General features: G+C 44.6%; 1 protein-coding gene across 5 annotated transcripts in view; it reads right to left on the reverse strand.

Annotated features, from left to right (window-relative positions):
• Positions 1-12258: 12258 nt before the first annotated feature.
• The window catches only part of VAPB (VAMP associated protein B and C), a 47001-nt gene continuing 38172 nt past the window's right edge, over positions 12259-21087 (reverse strand). For 4 of the 5 annotated variants that reach the window (XM_081560334.1, XM_081560335.1, XM_081560337.1 and 1 more), the window contains 3 exons: positions 18165-18245; positions 16155-16331; positions 12259-13756 (listed from right to left, as the gene is read on the reverse strand). In XM_081560334.1, the coding sequence (XP_081416460.1) occupies positions 13598-13756; positions 16155-16331; positions 18165-18245 (417 nt within the window). In that variant the 3' untranslated portion in view covers positions 12259-13597. The remainder of the gene's footprint in view (positions 13757-16154; positions 16332-18164; positions 18246-21087) is intronic. The other variant, XM_081560338.1, reaches the window with a different exon arrangement.

Consider the following 21087-nt stretch of genomic DNA (forward strand, 5'->3'; position numbering starts at 1 on the left):
AGAGGTCAGGGAGACTGAGGACACCCTCAGCCTCACACATGCACCTAAGACTCCATGTTCTTGCTGCTGCAGTTCCCCCACTAGCAAAATGAGCTGAAACCTAATAATAATTCCTGGAGCCACCCATCTTCAACAGGGAAGACCATAACTGGCAAGTGATTCAAGAGGAATCAATGACATAGTCTAAGAGGAATGACTTTAAACTAGGAAACTTGGTGAGGTTGGGTCTTTTCTCAGTGATGTCATATTTACTTCCTAAAGGCTATTAATTAATAACGTACTACTCTTCCTCCTACGTCTGGTATTTTTTTAATACCTCAGGAGAAAATAAATTAACAAAAAACTTAGGTGTTTATTGCTTCTGTTAAAATCAGCCATGTCTGTTTAATAAGACCTGTAAATATTGACTTAGCATCCACCATGAGCATCTTCCAAGCTTCTGGCTAAAGTGGCCAGGTAGAACACATGCTTTTCCCTCTACTTCCTTCTGAAATCCCAGTAAATGTCAGGAAAAGAATAAAAAGGCCCAGAATCACACAGATAAAAAAGGAAAAGAGACGACAGTCAACAAGAGTGAAATTCTGGGATCTGGAACACAGATGGGCCCCTTTCTGTAGGAGACTACAGAAAGCCAAAGAAAAGAGCTGGTGGGTTGGCTGAGAGGTGGAGCTCAAAGGTGTGTCCACTTGTGCCCCGAAGGCTAAGGAAGTGCTGGGCCAAGGCAACTCAGAAGCAGGACAGCAGTAGGGCTGAAAACAGGAGGACCATTTGCAAGTCTATAAAAGGAGTTTTGCCCCCCAGGTCCTGTCCCTAACCCCTCTAACAACCAGCAGTTTAATCAGAGTATCTTTGGATGTGGAAACCATTTAGGGCAAGGACAAACTATAAGCCAAAAATGCAGTAAAGACAATTCTACACATGAAACAGTGAAACTGTAGAGTCTCTTCCTTGTTAAGGGATGATGGCCAGACTTATGCTGCCAGGCAGGAGACTCTAAGATTCCTCTTTAGAGAAATGAGCCCCAGCTAAACCAACTACAGGTACTGACAGCTAGAAATTCCTCAACGAGGTATCTGTTAGGTTCCTAACGAGTTAGCTTTCATTGAAACCCACTGTTCAACAAATCCCACCTTTACGCATACACCTTCCCATCAGCTTTTTAGTGCTTTACTAAAAATACCTGCTTCTCTGGTGGCTCAGTGGTAACGAATCCACCTGCCAATTCAGGAGACATGGGTTTGATCCCTTGGTAGGGAAGATCCACTGAAGAAGGAAACGAGAACCCACTTTGGTATTCTTGCCTGGGAAATCCCAGACAGAGGAGTCTGGTGGGCTACAGTCCATGGGGTCACAAAAGAGTCGGACATGACTTAGCAACTAAACAACAACAAATGAATACCTGAGGATGGTCAAGGATCACCAGGCATTTGAGAAAACCTCCCAAATGTTAGAGACACAAAACCTAGTCCAAAGCAAGTAGTAGGTAGTAGATAATGCAGGGGATAGACCCACAACAAAAACTATACTTTCCTCAGTGAAAAGAATGTTAACCTTTTAAAGACCACCACCATTTTTTAGTCTGTCTTATAGAACAACAAAACAGAAGCTTCTAGAACAACAACAAAAGAACTATAATATCCTCAATGAAAAGAAAGCAGCATATACATCTAGCAACAGCAGCTGGCCATAAGCAAGAATAACTGGAAAAGAAAGGAGTCTTGAAAATGATAAATACATCAACAGAAAAAAAAACAAAAAACAAAAGAAAGTTGGAGATTGAAGAATTTCCCCAGAAATAGAAAGAGGATCACACATTAAAATGGCCTCTGACTTCTTATGGCCAACACTGGAAACTGGCAATCAGTGAACAATGCTTCAAAATCCTCTAAATGATTTCCAACCTTGATTACTATGCCCACTACAACTATCAACCAAGTAGGAGGGCAGAATGGAACACTTGCAGAAATGTGAAATTCTCACCCATACTTCTCACCCATACTTCTCCATTAGAAATCTGCTAAAGGATACATGCTACCACATTCTTCAGCAGGTAGTGAAACAAGAAGGAGAAAGCAAGAGATCCAGAAAACAAGAAATCCAACCCAGAAGAGAACAAAGGAAGCTCCCAAGATGAAAGGGAGGAAAGGGCCCTCCCGGGATGAGAGCTGGGCAGCAGGCCTAGAGAAATATCAGTCCAGAGAATAGCAAGGGATGCAGAGGTCCCAGGAGGGAGCTTTCTAAGAGAACACACACATACACACACACACACACACACACACACACAAATCACAGGCTACCCAATATGCGAAAGTACTAAAGAGAGTTATACTTCTGTCAGAGTTGGAGGCTGAATTCATTACAGATACATAGGAAACTAAGCAAACAAAACACTAAGATGTAGTTATTCTAGGGGAGGGGGGAAGGTCCTGGATACATATAATCATAGAACATACAAGGCATAGCTGTGAAGAATATTTTCCTTGGAAGGAAAGCTATGACAAACCTAGATAGCATATTAAAAAGCAGAGACACCCTATGAGCAGGGATCATATTTTCTAATTTTTGTATGCCTGTTATAGTGCTATGCACAGGTAGGCACTGAATAAATGCTTGTTAATTAAATTGAATCAATTTAACTTAAAAAAAAAAAAAAAAAAGCAGAGACATCGCTTTGCCAACAAAGGTCCGTCTAATCAAAGCCATAGTTTTACCAGTAGTCATGTACAGATGTGAGAGTTGAACCATAAAGAAGGCTGAGCACCAAAGAATCGATGCTTTCGAATTGTGTTACTGGAGGAGACTCTTGAGAATCCCTTGGACTGCAAGGAGATCAAACTAGTCAATCCTAAAGGAAATCAACCCTGAATATTCACTGGAAGGACTGATGCTGAAGCTGAAGCTCCAATACTTTGACCACCTAATGCGAAGAGCTGACTCATTAGAAAAGACCCTGATGCTGGGAAAGATTGAGGGCAAGAGGAGAAGGTGGCAACAGAGGATAAGATGGTTAGGTGGCATCATTAACACAATGGACATGACTTTGAGCACACTCCGGGAGATAGTGTAGGACAGGGAAGCCTGGTGTGCTGCAGTCCATGGGGTCACAAAGAGTAGGACACAACTTAGCAACTGAACAACAACAACAACCATGCATAAGGATACCTGCATAGCCAGAAATGATGACATGACACGCAGAGAGGGACAGGAGAGGAGACTGTGCTGCAGACAGGGGTGGGGAGAAAGGTTATTGGAGCTAAACCCTTATCTTCCTTAGAAGGAAATCAAGAAATATTTCTGAGACATGAAAAATCAAGAAAAAAGCAGCACACACACTATTCAGAAATATAGAGGTTAATTACCAGAAGAAATTAGTGCTAAAAACAGCTGCCTCTAGGCAATGGAAGCCAGGAGTGATGAGGGTCTGCTGGTTTTCATTATGAGCCTGTTAGAACTATTTGGCTGTTAATACTATTAAATGAAATGCTTGGGTTAAAAAACAAAATTAAAAATACCACAAGGCCAAATCCAATGACAGAACCTAGAATGTCCCTTCAAATTGCTTTTAATCCAATAAAGGGACAGAGAACTGGGGGCAGGGGTGGTGGGGTTGGGAAGGTGCCTTAGAGCCGGCAGTCTCAGCCAATGTCTGTAAATCTCGCTTGTCCTCAACATCTGAGACTTAGGGGAAATACTGAGGGTATGATGGGGCCACAGGCTTCCCAGATGGCTCTAGTGGTAAAGAACCCGCCTGCCAAGGCAGGAGACATAAGAGATGCAGTTTGATCCCTGGGTCGGGAAGATCCCCTGGAGGAGGGCATGGCAACCGACTCCAGTATTTTTGCCTGGAGAATCCTGTGGACAGAGGAGCCTGGTGGGCTACAGTCCATAGGGTCGCAAAGAATCAGACACGACTGAAACAGCTGAGCACACACATGGCAGGGCCACAGGAACTGGATGGCTATCCTTTGATGGCTTTATCATTCCTAACGGAGTTTGGAGTCACGTTTAGAACTGGCAACGTGACTGCAAGGAGGGGCTTAAAATACGACAGTGGGCCTTGGCTTGATTTTAAAGAGTCCTGCCCTCTATACACATTTTCCTAACATTTTTGAAGTAGCATAAAGGTACATTTTTTCAGAAGTCCATAACACTCATTCTGTGTTTCTCCAAAGTTTTGCTATTTCTCTGCTTCTTTGAAGTGACCTTAGTGGTCAAATATTGCTAAGAAAACAGAAGTTCTACTTGAAAAAAAAAAAAAAGAAGTCAAGACTCCGAGTACAATTTCTGAGGGCATTCTGTGTCTGATGCGGTGCATCACTCCCATTTAGGACCCGGCAGGTTCTTAGGGAGCAGATTTGTCTTGTAATGCACTGACGAAAGATAACGGCAAATTGGTGTGGTTACTTTTTCAGTACAGCACCTTTTCTTGTTTAAAAAGGCCTCACCTAGAGATTGTCATATTGAGGTGAAGTAACTCAGACAGAGGAGAAATATGACATCCCTTATATGTGGAGTCTCAAAAGAAATGATACAAATGAACTTATTTACAAAACAGAAAGAGACTCACAGACTTAGAGAAGGAACTTAAAGTTGCCAGGGGGGAAGGGATAGTTAGGGAATTTGGGATGGACATGTATACACTGCTATATTTAAAATGGATAACCAACAAGGACCTACTGTACAGCACAGGAAACTCTGCTCCATGTTATGTGACAGGCTGCATGGGAGCAGAGTTTAGGGGAGAATGGATAGACGTATATGTATGCCTGAGTCGCTTTACTGTGCACCTGAAACTATCACAACATTGTTAATTGGCTACACTCCAATACAAAATAAAAAGCTTTTTTTTTTTTAAAAAAAAAAAAAAAAAGCTTCTATTTCACAGCTGGATTTTTAACCCTGTACGGATTACCACCATTTTCAGTACCTTTTAGATGAGGAAGCTTCCCCACGGAATAGGAGGCTGAAACACATCCTCTTAGAACGCCATAGTCAAAGGACCCCAGGAATGTGATGTGTGATGTTCGGACCAGTGCAGCAGTGACGCTGCTGATTCGGGTCAACAGTCCGAGCTCAGTTTGTTGGCCACACAGGGTGATTTCCTCTCCCACCCAGTCCACTTCTGTACTCTTTGCGGCAAGTGATTTTCCTGTTAGTGAAATCACATAGACGCACATTCATAAATGCGTCCTCAGCATCTTCATTTTTGTCATTCTGTCATCAGCCCCTTGTATGGTGTGCCTTTCAATGTCACTGCTGATTCTTTACCCCATGAAAAGCTGCTCAACCTCACACACAGAAATCCCAAATTAAAACTGGGAAACCAAGGTCATGTTTCTGATGAACAAAGATCAAAAAGGTGGGCAAGGCAAGGTGCTGGTGAAGGAACAGGAGGAAAGGAGGCCGTTCTGGGGCCACATGCCACCACATCCTCTGTAAGATGTGGAGTCATAGGGTCAAATTTTACACGCAGGCGCCCTTTCCCATGGGGCTTCCCAAGTGGCACAGTGGTAAAAGAATCTGCCTGCCAGTGCAGGAGATGCTGGAGATGCGGGTTCTAGCCCTGGGTCAGGAAGATTCCCTGGAGGAGGAAATGGCAACCTACTCCAGTATTCTTACCCATGGACAGAGGAGCCTGGCAGGCTACAGTCCATGGGGTCAGAGTCGGATACGACTGCGTGACCATGCACGCACACATGTCCTTTCCCAAGTCTCTTCCAGGAACTCTCTCCTGATATTCCAGCTCACTTACAGGAGCGTTTGCTGCAGCTGTTTGCAGCAGCGAGACTAGAAATGACTTAGGTGCACCTCTCAGAGGGCTGGTTGAGAAAAATCACCCAGGGGAGACCCATGGAGCCCTTCAGATGTGTGGCCACGAAATGATCTCTAAGATGCACTATAAAGTCAACAAGCAGCACTCACAACAGGGAGGGGAGTGTGTGCTGCTGCTTGTGTGTAAGAAAACACAAGGGCTCTGCACACACAGGACCACACAGAGGGCATCTCTGGGGAGAGCTGAACAGGAAATGGGGTGTGGGGACCCTCTGGAGAAGGGAAGAGGGTTTCGGACTGGAGGACACTGAAGAGCTGTCTACCCTTCACTCTTGCATGAAGCCTGACTATTTGCATGTGTAACTTCCTCCAAAGAGGTTAAAATGTTTTCTTTAATGTTTTAACATGAACTCACTGGAAGATGGAGACTATCAGCCGCGACTTAAAAGACCAACGCCACCCCAGTGTGCAGGCTTGGAGGAAGTTTACACCAGTGAGTAATCAGTAAGTCAACAACAAACACCTCCCCAGACAGGAAAACACAGGGATGCAGGCCTGGTCCCCATGCTGAAGCTCTCCAGGCAAAAGTTTCCTCATCAGTAAAATGAGGAGGTTGACCTAAGTCGTTCCGTAAGGCTGTTTTTGGGCACAAAATATCTGATTGTTCATTTAAACCAATTTTGTGTTCCCAAGGAACAGGAAGAGAGCTAGTGATGGGCTCTAGTATCTGGCCTAAAGCATGGCTAAATGCTCTTAGGCCATCCATTCAAAATAATTTTACACTGATGCATCCTTCAAATACATTCAGAGCACAGAATTTATTGAACATAACACGGAGATGGCTAGTATGAAAGTTCATGCCTCGGCAGGGCAGGTTTCATCAGGCTGACATGGAACATGTGAGAACATGCTGTGAATGGCTCCTTTGATCTGGACACTGCGGAAACCCACCCCCTTCCCTCTGGGAGGTGGAAAATCAGCCATGAAACCATGAATTTATTACATATCAGATAACCAACACGTACCATGGTAAAGAGTCCTCTCCTACACCAACTTTATAAATGCACTCCACGTCAAAACAGGTCATACAACTTAAAATACATAAAAGAAAAACGATGAAAATGAAAGCATTCTAAGACATCTCTTAGAATACTCAATTCCCAAAATGTTAACATATAGTGAAGTCAGGATAAAAACCGTCATCAAAAACTGCAGAGATCTTTTTTCAAGACAGGGAGTGAGATATAAACCACAGAAAGAACAGCATGTGTTACTGAAACTACTTCTCTTCTCAAAAAGGAGAGAGGTGGTGAAGGGAACATTTAAATAAAAATAGATCATTTTGAGTTTCTTATAAGAAGTTCCAAATGGCAGCAGCTTATAAATTGTGTTTTTTAAAAAAGGAAACACTAGTAAGAGAAATGAGAACCAAATGCATTTTGCGTTTTTCTCTCTACGCAGAAGAATGAGTCAGTTCACGGAGGCTGCTTACGAATGAAAAACACAAAAACACAATCATTCCTGTTGAGTAATGTCTCAGCAACTCATTCAGGACCTGACACAGAGAAGGTAAACTGACCAATGTTTGCTGAATGAGGGGGTGGTGAAAAGCAAGAAGCAGTTCTTGTGCGTATGGTGTCAGTAGGACAGACAATACACTCTGACCTTTGAATCCAAAGAAAATTATCAATGGGAAAAAAAAAAAGATATTTTTAAATGAATGCTGCACTAGAGGCTCACAGATGAATTGAGTTTACTTCTAAAATACAAAGGAAAGATGGCATTGCAGGCACCCAGCTCATAAAAAGAACCAGATCTTTCTGTATTACGTGGAGAAATGTCAAGTCAATGTGGGAAACACACACGCTAATTTATTATCTTAAATCACAAAAACTATGCATTCTTGTTAGCACTAAGCCTTAATGAAATCGTGTTAAGATGAATTTAGTTTACTTCTAAAATACAAAGGAAAGATGGCATTGCAGGCACCCAGCTCATAAAAAGAACCAGATCTTTCTGTATTACGGGGAAAAATGTCAAGTCAATGTGGGAAACACGCATGCTAATTTATTATCTTAAATCACAAAAACTATGCATTCTTGTTAGCACTAAGCCTTAATGAAATCGTGTTAAGATATCTGATTTGTCTCCCTTAGTCGGCAGTTGCTGAAGGGAAATGAACAAATAATGTAACCTTTTCTGTTCTGGCCAGACTTGTTGGGTGTCAGTGAAACAAAACCCTCTGGGGCTGCAGCTGCACCCGCGGAAGCCAGGGCCAAGCTCCCTTGGCTCAGGACGCAGAGGTGGGCAGGACAGGGAGCCAGCACCTGTCCTGCCCCCACATCCCTGAGCCCGAGGATTAAACACACATCCACCCTGCGGCATGACAGAGTAACTGTAATAGGGTATTGTTACAGGATCAATGTTTTCTGTTTAAAAATAAACATCGGTATTTATTCAGCAGCAGCAGACTATTCATATTACCCCACCATACTGTTTTATTCAACTGACATCTTTTAATCAAAACAATCCATATCATGGCAACATTCCCAGGTATCATAATTGCAAGTATTTATGGCAAGTTAGATGATAATAGCTTTATTTCTGTTGCTAGTTCTTTCTTTCTTCCCTACTGATTGGGCGCAGACGTTTTCTAATGAGTTATTTCCATTAAGAAGAACACCTAAAATCATTATATTCATTGAGACAACTGCTCACCCACCTCTACCAGCTTCACTTTTAACTATTACACACAACTGTTTATGTGTTCATGTCTTCTAAGTTTTTCAAAATACCTCTGTAATGACAATACAAGTGAAATCTTTGCTTTTCACGGTCGGGTTACAGTGAACAGAGGGAGGTCGGGTCTGTCGGCTCAGGGGTGGGGGATCTTGTGCACCCTAACTGACGTTCCCGGAGGCTGAGTTTCGTGTGCGCCAGGTATGCGGCTGACGAGATTCAGATGCAGGAAGTGGGTTAGTGAATTTATCTTGCTGCGGATGCATTTCCACAGCCTCCCTGGCCTACCTGTCAGCTGATGCGCTTTAGTGGGGGCTCCTGTGGCAGCCCCTTCGGTGATTTCCCGGAGGAGCCTGGGACCAGCAGCTCTGCTGCTGTAATCCTCAGCAGGCCCCTTCTGTGATGCCAGTTTTTAATGCTGGTTTTTGCTTCACGTTTCACTTACAAGTTATGTAAAGCCTCCACGGAAAGCCTCATCATCACCTTGTGAGACAGACTAGTCATTTTCTTTCTCAAGCCCCCAAATTCATTCCCCAGGAGCGTCACGCAGCGATCTTCGGGCAATGAGAAAATGGAAAATGCATGTTTCTTCACTGTCTGAAGTGTGTTTAGTTTCCAAAAGAAAAATAAAGAAGCATCTGAATGAGAGTCCTGACTCCGTCTACTTTATATGTAAAACCAACCGCAGAAGGGATGAAGGCAAACACAGACAAGGTGCATGAAGGGCCTGCGTTGCCGAGGGGGGCCCCCGCTAATTCACTGAGGCCTTTCCCACCGCCCCTCTGAGGGGTTTTTGCAGCTGAAACAGCGTCTTAGAGATTTAGGCCCTCGCAGGAGGCTTCCCAGAAACTGACTTCGTTCCAAACTAGAGGTTCTAAGAAGCTGCCCCGTTTAACCTCCTGGAGGCTTCATTTCCTCTTGTGCAAAACAGAACCCTTGCTCCCCGCCGTATCACAGTTGTCGTGAGGATTGAGCCAATGAGGGAGCATAGACGAAATGCTCTGCACAGGGTGGCGAGGGCGTCCTAACAACAGTGACTTTCCCTGCAAGGTTACTATCAGAGAAGCTCTGAAGGCAGCTTTTAAAAAACAAACAAGAGTTTTCTCCAAATCCAACCAGGCTGGGAACTCTGAGGGACCCCACTTCTCATGGAGCACAGGGGGTCTTGAGCTGCCTTTTCTGGTCTTGTGGGACCTGCTCATCGAGCTGGAGTCGTCCGTCTAACGACGTGGCGGACCTCCTAAACACAACCCCATTCCTGCTTACATCTCAGCACCAGCGACTGCCACCCAATGTTCAATGTGCCAGGTCTCCACAGAGAGGGAACTCTGGTGAGTTAATGTTATTACTCAGGGCTCCTCCTACTCCAGCCCCACAGCCTCAACAGGAAGGGGCCATGAGACAGGCCACCGCTCCCGCCCCAAGGCCCCAGCGAGACGCGTGTCAGTGAACTGCCATCACCGACAGGGGGTGCAGTGGCCTCTCCATCTGCCAATGTTGATGTTGCTCAAGTGTTCAAGGTGACTTCCAAGTCCACATACACCTCTCTCGGTAATTTTTTCTTTTTATCAACAATTTCACAAACAAACCATAAACAAAAGCTTGTAAATGAGCCAGTTCTTTAGAGAAGGAACTGAAAATGATAAATGGCATTCTATATTGGCGTGGATTCTGAGTTTGCAAATATATTTTTGTGTGCAAAAAAAAGACACCATTTGAAAAATGTTAAGCTACTTACATATGGTATATATGCTACACACACACAGCTTGTTTGAAAATTAATTTGAAAGGCTATTTAGCTGTGAGCTATCACTGCATTCAGTTATATCTGACTCAACACAGCCTGCAAGTCCAGTAGCGATACTTTCCAATAGCAATTCTTTTCCTGGGATTTGTTTGAAAGCGTTTAAGTTTTCACGGATCACTGGAGGTTCTTCATTTTTTCCCCCTTCTGTGTTATGTAGGTATAAGCCATCTCTCTAGGCATAAACTGTCTACTGGTAAAAATCAATTTTGATTTTATCAGTATTTATTACCGCTGGTGCCAGCAGTTTAGAAGACTAGAGAGAAGGAAAACATGCAAACTAGGAGGAGAAAAAAAAAAACTTAAAGCCAGGTCCTCACGCCTACAAATAACAGTCTGCTGGTCTTTAAGAGGTCTTCCATATGATGTCGAGGGAGCCTAAATGATCAATTATCAATCGATAAAAATTTATAGGACTCTGTTACTGCTTGCAATCTCTTTTGTATCTGTGAGCTCGGGGGCAGATATTTCTAAACCAGGGAGGGCACTGACCTCACAGGTGCTATGAGCAGTAACTAGGGCTGCAGGCAGCGGAGCAGCCTGACTGTGCCCGCCCAGCCTCCCTTTGCAGCCGACACTCTAACCAGCTTCAACCTAGCTTGTTCCAAGCCAGTTTATTCCAACGACTTGACTCTCACCAGCTCAGGACAGAACAGTCTACGGGCAGGACCACACATCAATCTATCTGCCTCACTCTCAATTTCCAGAAAAAATACCCAAAAACTGCACGCTCTTCCAGGTTCAAGATCTTGAGTGTCCCTGGCTCTTAAAATCATGAACCAGAGCAGTGCCTGCTCCACACATGCTCTCCTCTCCTGACATGCTCTTCCCTGACCAGGGTCACTGACATAAGGTCCAGTCTTCCCTTCTCTCCCTGGCGAGGGTTCCCTTCTTCCACTCAATCAGAAAGTTCAACAAACTAACAGGTGTTCACCAAGTCCTAACCCCTAAAATGGAAAGAGGTTTAATAAGATGATTAGTTAGAAGAGACAACCTTGGATTTTAAATTTTGATCTTTAGCTATACAAATAGCCCACATCTGAACACAAAATACGAAGTCATTTTCAAAAACCTGAAACACAGGCACCCCAGGCACTCTTTTTGAGAACTTTAGTCACTTGACACAGGCACCGGCAAATTTGTCTCACGGGCCAGATCCCAGTGGCTGTTCTTGTGAATCAAGTTTTATTGGCACACACAGCAACCTCCTTGAAGGAAAAGTCTACCAACTCCTGCTCTAAGGAAATGGGACTGCACTACACCCACAGGCACTATTTGTGCGTGATCAGTCACTATTTATGCATGATCAGTCACATCCAACTCTTTTCGACCCCATGGACTGTAGCCGGCCAGGCTCCTCTGTCCATGGGATTCTCCAGGCAAGAAACTGGAATGGGTAGCCATTTCCTCCTCCAGGGCATCTCCCTGACCCAAGGATCGAACCTGCGTTTCTGGTGGCTCCTGCACTGGCAGGCAAGTTCTTTACTGCTGAGACACCCGGGGAAGTCCCAGGCATGATGTGAGGCCCTCCTAATTACTGCCCTTTCAAGGCCAGGAGTTGCAGCAGGTTAATCACATCAAGATTAACCTGCTGTAACTGCTACACTGAACAGAAAACGGCAGAATGCACACACTTCCCTGCTCAGTCTTCTCACCCCTTTTCTTAAGTACCTGGGTCCACACGGAATAGATACTGAAGACTAACTTATAACCGCTGGCTGGGCTTCCACAGTTTCATGCGATGGGTCTGTGGTTGGGAACTAGGCCTGTTCAATGTTTACGAAGAGTGCTCAACATGTAAACATATGTATTTCTCATCCATAGGGTCATTTTTCTTTCTTGATAGGGGTCATTTTTAAATCAACCTTCCAATGACAAAACAGTAATGATAAAAACAGTAAGTACCCCCACCCACTTAGCAAAAGTGACAAAATGACAAAAGATCTCTTAATTTGGGGGCTTTATTATTTTTTTTTTCTTTTTAAGATGCTACAGAGTCAAACAGAATTGGATTGGTCTTTTACGGCATAAAATTAATTCACAGTCAAGCTCTCCATCACTACTTGACGGCTCATCCAAAGTTCCTCTCGAAGCCCCTCCCTCACCCCACTCCCCCGCCCCAGCCCCGTCTAGCTGGCTCCCTCTCCCCGGCCCCTCTGCTGCCTGCCTCTCTCACCCTGACTCCAAGTCAGGGCTGCCTGGGAAGGTCAGGACCACACTGGGGCATGGGTGCTGAAGTGTGGGTGGTGGTGAGGGGCAGAGAAAGACAGCACAGGGACCGGCTACTCTTTCCCCTAGACAGTGACCTCGAGCTGACTTGCCGCTACTGAGAGTCCTCTCCCCATGGTGGCTATTACTTATCTACACAGAAGACATTTTCTGGCAGTTGTTCTCCAACGTTCCCACGAGCACACCTCTGTGTGTGTACGCGCGCGTGCATGCGTGCACATGCCTGCACAGAGCCCTGAACCTTCGGCAGCAACGCCAGCTTCACTCCATGGTGTTAGGTAGCACAGGTGGGTTTTAGGCCACAGAATTAATTATAATCTTGTGACAGAAGACATGAGATGAAATACATTATATAAGTTAAATATGCATTAAACACCTCTGAATAATAATTCAATCTCACTACATGAACCAATAGTTATCTAGCTTGGTCCCTTGAAGAGAACAGCATTCAATGACTTTGACTTCCAGAGCGTCGGGTCAATCAGCAACACACACCCCCTACTGCTGATGAGCACAGCCGATGCTGCCACAGCTCCGTTCTTGGTGCCTTCAGGCCCTGTTCATCAGTCCCCAGGAACTGACGGCCGGGGTGCGCATGGAGAGGCTGCCCGCAGTGAGTGAGCGGCACGGGGAAGGACATCGACAGGGTGGGCTCCAGCTTCCCAGAGGCCAGCACCAACAGACAGGGAAGAGTGTCATGTTTGCAGAGAGGAAATCCAGCAATGTGGACCAAGGCTACGGACGCTTAAAATGACATTTACAACATGCCATTACCATTTAATCATGGTTTCCCTTGTCATTAATAAGGTTCACTCTTTGCCCCAATCATTTACTATGCGTTTTAAACTTTCTAAAAGATTGTTATATTATGTTCTATTTGTGTGTGTGTGTGCGTGTGTGCACATGGGTGCACACAAGCGGGGAGGGGTAATTTAAAGGCAAGACCTGTGAGATGTCATCATACATTAATTTCTCTTTACACATGGTTATGATAAGTTTAAATCCCACACTATGGCGGACCCATCAATCCAATCCCCGTCTCGCATGCTGCCTCTACAAGGCGATCTTCCCTATGATCACGCCGACGATGAAGAAGAGGACGACGAGCGCCAGCAGCCGGGTGCTCAGGCCCTCCTCCTTCCCAGCTGCGGCTGACGCGGGAGCGGGGCTGTTGCTCTGCACTGTCTTCCTCATCCGAAGTCCGTCTTCTTCCTAGGGGAACAAACACACATTTCAAACAGTCGAAGGCACCAGAAGCATAAGGCAGCTGTTAGCAGAGGTTTGGAGGGGCAGGCAGGGTGTTATGCCAGACTCCATCACACGCTACAGTCCCGACCTCCTCACTTTGCAAATGGAGAAACAGCCTACAGAGAAGAGACTGGCTTGAGGTCCCTCTTCTTCCGTGCATATACCACAGTGCTGCTGGTCCCTTTGTCTAAGCAGGTCCCTTTGTCTAACGTGGTTCTCTGTGATTTATAGAAAAAAGTTCTTCAAAGAAAAGAATCCCAAGATAAGACCAAATGGGGGACTTGGATGCTTTTAAATGTAGAGCTCTGTCCATGGTTGATACTTGGTGAGTTACATGGAGACTGCTGGACTGAAAATGGGATGTCTGTAATATCAAAGTATAACTGAACTTGATATACACATCTCAAATATTTTCTACTTAATGCATGGCATTTCTACCAAAGAAGAAACAATCTTTTTCATACACATGAAGATAACCTGGCCACATTTTCCCCACCTACACAGACCTGTGAGAATCGACACTTTTCCTTTCTTCACAATCCCAAATAGGGCATACATCAAGGCCTTCCTATTCTAATTACCCTCAGTCCATCCCTGACACCCTCCACAACAGCTGCAGTTTCTTTTCTTCTCCTTCAGTTCGTTCACACTCATCAAGTGTCTGATAGATCTGACGACAGCAGGCAGCCAGCCCCTTGAGCCCACCCCCCACAGCACTCACGGCCACCTCTGTGGGACTGGTTATCAGTATTTGTGGCTGTGTCTCCCCAGCTACCCTGGGGCTTATCTTAAGGGCAGGGACCACCCATGTCTGTATCCACAGTGCTGGGCACAAGAGAGGATCTTAGGAAATGTGTGGCCAAATGAAAGTATGAAACAACACAAAACAAGAAATCATTGTTTGGCAAGATAAAGAATCTTCTAATGTCAAGATTGGTCTGATAATACTTTAAAGACACTCTGCTCATGGGGCATGGCCAATATTGCTGCATGCTGATAAGTGACTGGTGCTATTCGATTAACTTCAGAAAAAAAAAATGGGCACAGCAAAATACAGCATTTATTTTATTGGGTTTATATAGAAGCTATTTCTACCTATTTATCACTTTAAATGGCACAGAGGAAAAATACATTCAAGGAGAAGCTTGAGGCGTATCTTAGACTTTTAGCCAAAAGTAGAGTGTCAGCTTCATAATTTACTCCATACTAACAGCAGTCATTGAATGAGGCAAATCATGATTACTGCAGAGGATGCCACTTCCTAAGCTCCGTTGGCTGCCCTGTGTCTCCTACCTCATCAGAGTAAGAGAAGGAAGAGTCACCTGCACTGAATTTATGGTGTGTACCTGGTGCTATGCAGTCAGAGAGTGACAGTCTATGGTGGCTGGGGACGTGATCAAGATGAAAAGAACAGATCAGCTTCAAGAGTCAAGCTGCAACAAAAGATCCTACAATCAGATGTTCGGAAACACTCTCTTTAATATTGTGTATCAAAGACATACTTTCACACTGGAAGGGGCCTTAACAGGGTTTTGCAAACAGAAGCCAGAAGCCGCTGTGACTTGACAAGGATACACAGCGAGTCCAAGTTTGGCTGGTCATTTCCCACTACCGCAAGCCTCCAAGGCCAAGAGTAGCACACCTGCCTCGCTCCAGCACCAGTGCAACCTCACCCCCCAACGCCAGGGCCACTTGCCAGGTCGAGGGCCACAAGCTGGAGCCCCTGGTTCCCTGTAATCTCCCCCATGGATGTGACAGCATCTCAGCTCAAGTCTCCTGACCATGCTGACAGCAGAATGAGACCCTACTGCCCCTGGTTCCTTGTAATCTCCCCCATGGATGTGACAGCATCCCAGCTCTAGTCTCCTGACCATACTGATAAGAGGATGAGACCCTACTGCTGGACCTATTTAGGATACTCACAATCAGAATGATGACTGCCTTAAAACAGAATACAGGTCAGTCTTTACTCTCTTCAAAAAGATTCTCATCCAATGGGGATGGAATGGGGGCTTGAAAATGTGAATTCAAGATAACCATTGTTGTTTTTTTAATTTCAATTTACACTTTACACTAATGGATTTTTCATTTGTCTGTTGTCTTTTTATGAGGGGACAAGAGTTTAAATAGTTGAAAAACTACTGCTCGAGGGACACCGGTTCTTAATTTGGGATGCACATGGGCGTGTGTCCAAGGATCGTTTTGAGAACCTTAGGAAAGGTATAGAAACTTCGGCCTGGAGGAAAAATGTGCAAATACAAGACAACTCCACAAATTCGGTGTTTCATCAACCTCCTCACCCAAGATCATAGTAGCAAGGCCCCCATTCCCTGGAGACGATCAGGAAACAAAATGCCATTACCTTGAACTGCTTGTTCTCCTCCCGCAGCCTCTGGACTTCGCTCTGCAGCCTCTTACACTCTTCCATCACCTTCTTAACTTCAGTGTCATCCAAGGAGGAACTCAGAGCTTTAGACACTGTTGGTGTTTCTGTCTTTGATGCAGTTGTGGGTATAATTTTATTTATTTCTACATCATGCTGTTCAGAAATAAATGAAAGCCCAAGTGTCACCAACCATGTATTAAAGGACTTCTTCATGCAAAGTAAAGTAGTTCTCAGCAAACATCATCCAGGGTAGTGTTTCATCCACACTGTACAATGTCACATTTATTTTTAAAACAGATCACTTTATCATCTAGTATCTTATAATCTAAAACTGGGCTCCAGAAATTATGGATGAGGGCAAATAATGAAGTCCGGCTGAGACTAATACTTCAAAGGAAGAGAAAAGGGGCCGTGCACACTGCACTATCAAATTCCTGCCAAGAAAAATTAGCAGAGCATAACTGTGCAAGCTCAGGAATTATCAGCCACAAATTACTGTCACTACAAAGATCTGAACATCCTCCAGACTGGCTGGGTGGGGGTAGAAGGCCAGAGGGGACGTGCCCCAGAGGGTGATTTGTCTCCTGAACTTAGACAACTACAGAGATGGGATGAAGGTGCAACAAACTCAGCGTCTATGGTATTTCAGCCTGGGGAGGCAATGTGTTCCTCACTCCCCCAGCCACGACTGTGCTGTGACCCCCTCTGGAGATCCACTGGGGATGAGTAAGTGGGGGCAGGGGAGGCATGGAAGCCCTCGGGGGTGCCACACAGCATACGGAGAACAGCAAGCTCTACCCTTAGTCTCCCAGGGGAAAGGAGTGAGGCCCTGGCAGGCATGACCTCAACACACAGAGCTAACCTCCGAGCGCACAGCGAGAATACAGTCCTCAACTATCCACAACTGACAGAACATGCCGTGGGAAGAGGGAAGGGAAAAAAGGAAAGACGACCACCACTCATTCAAAGAAATGGGATAGTGACAGTGGTCAATTAGCGAGCCGAAAAAAAAATGCTAAGTAGTTCTGACACAAAGTATCAGCATTCCTGGAGATCGTTATGGATAATGTTGAGAGCTTGAACATTTCTATTCCCACCACCAGCTATTAACAGCCAGGGTGGTCTAATATTCTGCGTGAGTTTTAAACTGTGTTAACACAGTTTAAGTTTTTTGACTAGGGTGAAGAGAGGTCCATGCCAACCAGGCTCATGCTTTGGTTTCACATAGAGAAAAGTGAGCTGGCAGCTGGGAGGGAGTCACTCCTTACCCTCAGTGCTCAGGCAGCAAAGGGGGTGATTCTCAACGGGAATTGACTCTGCCTCGGGAAGGGGATACCGGGCGACATCCGGAGACGCTTCTGGTCGTCACGACTGGGGATGCTACTGGAGTGAGGTCAAGGGTGCCGCAGCACACCCTGCAAAGCACAGGATAGCCCCACAGCGAAGGACTCCTGGCCCGAAAGTTAGCAGTGCTGAGGGTGAGAAATCCTCATCTAAAAGCACATTTTGACTGAAGAGAATCTGGGGTTCAAGAGGTAAGAGTTGGTGCTCAGGAGAAATGCAGACAGGGAAGCCTGCAGACAGCACTCTGTACAACAAGAGGAGCTGAGCGCTCACCACCACCTGTCCATCAAGCAACAGGATAAATGGCAAATTATTCCGTTTTTGTCTTTCCCACTGTTAAATATAACAGCAACCTAGAACTTTGCCCAAGTCAAAGAAGCTCTTCGGAATTTATGACATTTCAACAGTCAACAGGTTGTGCTTTTCAAAGGCAAAAAACGTTTCAATGAGTTCTTTCTGTGAATCTTTCAAAGGCAGATTTCACAAAGGCCCACTTATTTGTTGACTTTAGCTCATTTTTCTCTTCATACATCAGAAGAAGGAAAATAATTTGCCAACTTAAATCTTGGTTTTGCAGGAGATGGTATGCAAATAAGTATCAGCTTGCAACATTCAATTATTGTTAACTATAAACATACTTACTGGTTTATCATTTTCTGCTGGCAATTCAAACACACATCTAAGTTTTGAATCCATAAGGTCTTCTGGTTTTGCCTCCTTCCACTAAAACAATTTAAATTCAATAATCAGGATATTATAAAGCTGCTAGAAGAATAATTTTCTTCCTATAACTGACAATTTCAGAAAAATATGCTTAATAAGAAAGCCCTGATGTACATCAAATAAAGAACTTAAGTCTGCTGAGATTTCAATATTTTTAACATGACAAGATTAAATACACCAGCTCCCTTGAATATTGATTACTCTTCACCAGCCCCAGTTGTGCTGCCTGACTCCTCTGTGTCCACCAGCGCTCTGCCTGTTGCCAGGCTGTGAAAAGCACACAGGACAGAGAAGACCACCACTGGACCAGAGGAGTCTTCTAGCCTGCATCTGGATGGCCTCAGGACATCTGGGCTCTCCTTAAGAAAACACAACTTACTTCGCAGGGCATGTCTTTCTAAGTGGAAGCCCATACTACTTGGAGGTGACTTTAGAACACTGCCAACTACCAGCAGGGCACAGGAAAAGGAAGGCCACTCTCTGCGACCCCCACTGTCTGGGCTGACCCCTACTCCCTCAGCCTGCTGGTAGGAACATGTTCCTGACTAAATCCATGTTCTGGGATGAGGCACTCCTGGCGTACTGCTCCTCGTTTTGGTAGAGGAGAACAGGTATCCCAGGTGTTCTGAGAATTATAGAATAAACCAGCACAGCAAGAAGGTGATACAGAAAAAGGAACGAATTCACCCACCCTGACCCCAGAACCATGCAGGAAGCAGAGAGAGCAACAGGTACCAAAAGTCAAAAATGGGAAATAATCTCTGTGTCAAGCAAAACAGGAATGCCAAGTAAGCCATGGTGGGGCACCGTCACGGAAAGAGCATGCTATTCAAGGGATACCGAAGAGTGTTTAATTACATGGGGGAAATTCACAGAATATAAATGAAGAAACTGCAAGCAGTATTTTAAGTCTGTTCCTCTATACACACACACACATGTGCGCACACAGATACATGTGCCTGTGTGCGTGTATCATAAGAACATCAGACAAGGATCATCTCAGCATGCTAAAAATCACTGAGTAAAAGACTGCTGCCAGGCAGGAAGTTCAGTGATCTTCGAGGATCTGACTACTCTGAGTATCACAGATCACCCCTTAACCACAGGGGCAAATGTGCTCTGACACTGGACAGAGCTGGCAGTCACCATCCTAACCAAGGAATCAGACCTGGTGTCACCAAAGGAGAGATATGATGTACACAGGACACTACCTTGCAAAAAAACAAAAATACCGAACCTGAATTTAGTCATGAGGGAATACTTTGATAAATCCAGAATGTGGGACATTCTACAAGGCACCTGGTCTGGACTGTAAACAGGATGAGTTATGCACTAGTAGAAGAACAATGAAAGGCCATTTCTTGAACAACTGGGAAATGCTAATATGGGTTTCTCTCTTAAACCCATTATTGAATTAATGTTCAGTCTCTTAGCCATGAGTGACAGGCTACTTAACAGGACTGAGTCTATGAAAGAGCCTGCCCTTGTTACAATGCATTCAGGGATGGTGAAGTTTCATGAACAGTGCATCTTACAGTCAGGGAACTCAGCAAAAAAGAAAGTTTATGACAGAAAAGAAGCAAACATGGCAAATTGTTAAAAGGTGAATCTTAGTAAAGGTCAGAAGAGTAGGCACTACTGTTTTATCAACTTTCAGTACATCAAAAATATGAAGAAAAATATTTTAAAGTAAAGAAAAACCACCAGGCTCTCACTAACAGTGGTTGGGTCTAGTATAAACAAACTACAGGTCACACAGTTTTATTTTTGCTTGTTTGTATATATCCCAGATGTCCAACAAAGTACATTTCATTTTTTAATTGTTATGAACATTATCATGAAAGAAAGTAAATTCACTTTTATTGTACCCTGAGGCCTGGCCTATAGCAGCACTCAGATAAGACAGCTGCCAGACACTCTGCCACGTGCTCTACACACAGCACATTTAATCCCACAACAGCCCTGGGAACTAGGTTTTTTCCCCCATTTTACACATGACCAAACCCTCAAGAGAGTTAATGAAAACTGCCCAAGGCCACAATGTTAATAAAAGGCAGAGTCAGCTTCACACCCAAGGCCATGCTCTTTCACCAAGCCATGCAGCAAAGCCAAACAAAACATATTCTTGGGCGAGTCCACATTGTGCATTTGCCATACATTTTTTTGATCACACAAAGTAACATGAAGTGACACACCATCTTCCAGGAAGTGAAAGAGAAAGTAGTGAATGTATCAATAATTATTTCTATGAGAAGGAATGTTAACATAAAGCCTAAGATCGCTGGTCTCTTTGAAACCTCAAATGTCTAGCTTACCCCTCACTTCCTGCCCAGGAGCTACATAAGCATGAAGGTGGTCAGCTATGCTTTTCCGAGACTGAAAGAAATGGCTGTGTGGTCACACAGGGGCCTGAAGGTAGGATGTGCATGAAACAGTACTTCAAATAAAACTTCGAAAGAGAAAAAAAATAGTATAGTGTGAATCCCAGCTAACTCGAATTTGCAGGCATTCCTCGACGACTCAGGTCTCTAAGTTTCAGTTGGTGATCTGGAAAGCAGTGAAAAAGTTGAGGCAGTCCTTCCCTTCTTTTCCAAACTGTGAGGACTAGACAGTCTGTCCTCCCTGGTACTGTGGATATTAGGGGTCTATCAGTATACTGTGACTCACACTCACAGCACCAGGATGCCTGCTGATTTATTCACGCGTGTAAAAAGCTGGGGGTAGAACTGCCATTATAATCATCTTCTAGAAAAATCAATACAGGGGACTGGCTGTGTGGCTCTGTCCCCATGGCTACCAAAATCTGTGGGCACTCAAGTCCTTCATATAAGATGCTGCTGGC

This window comes from Giraffa tippelskirchi, chromosome 13 (assembly GCF_054371585.1).
Source record: "Giraffa tippelskirchi isolate mGirTip1 chromosome 13, T2T-mGirTip1v1.2.pri, whole genome shotgun sequence".
Lineage (NCBI taxonomy): Eukaryota > Metazoa > Chordata > Mammalia > Artiodactyla > Giraffidae > Giraffa > Giraffa tippelskirchi.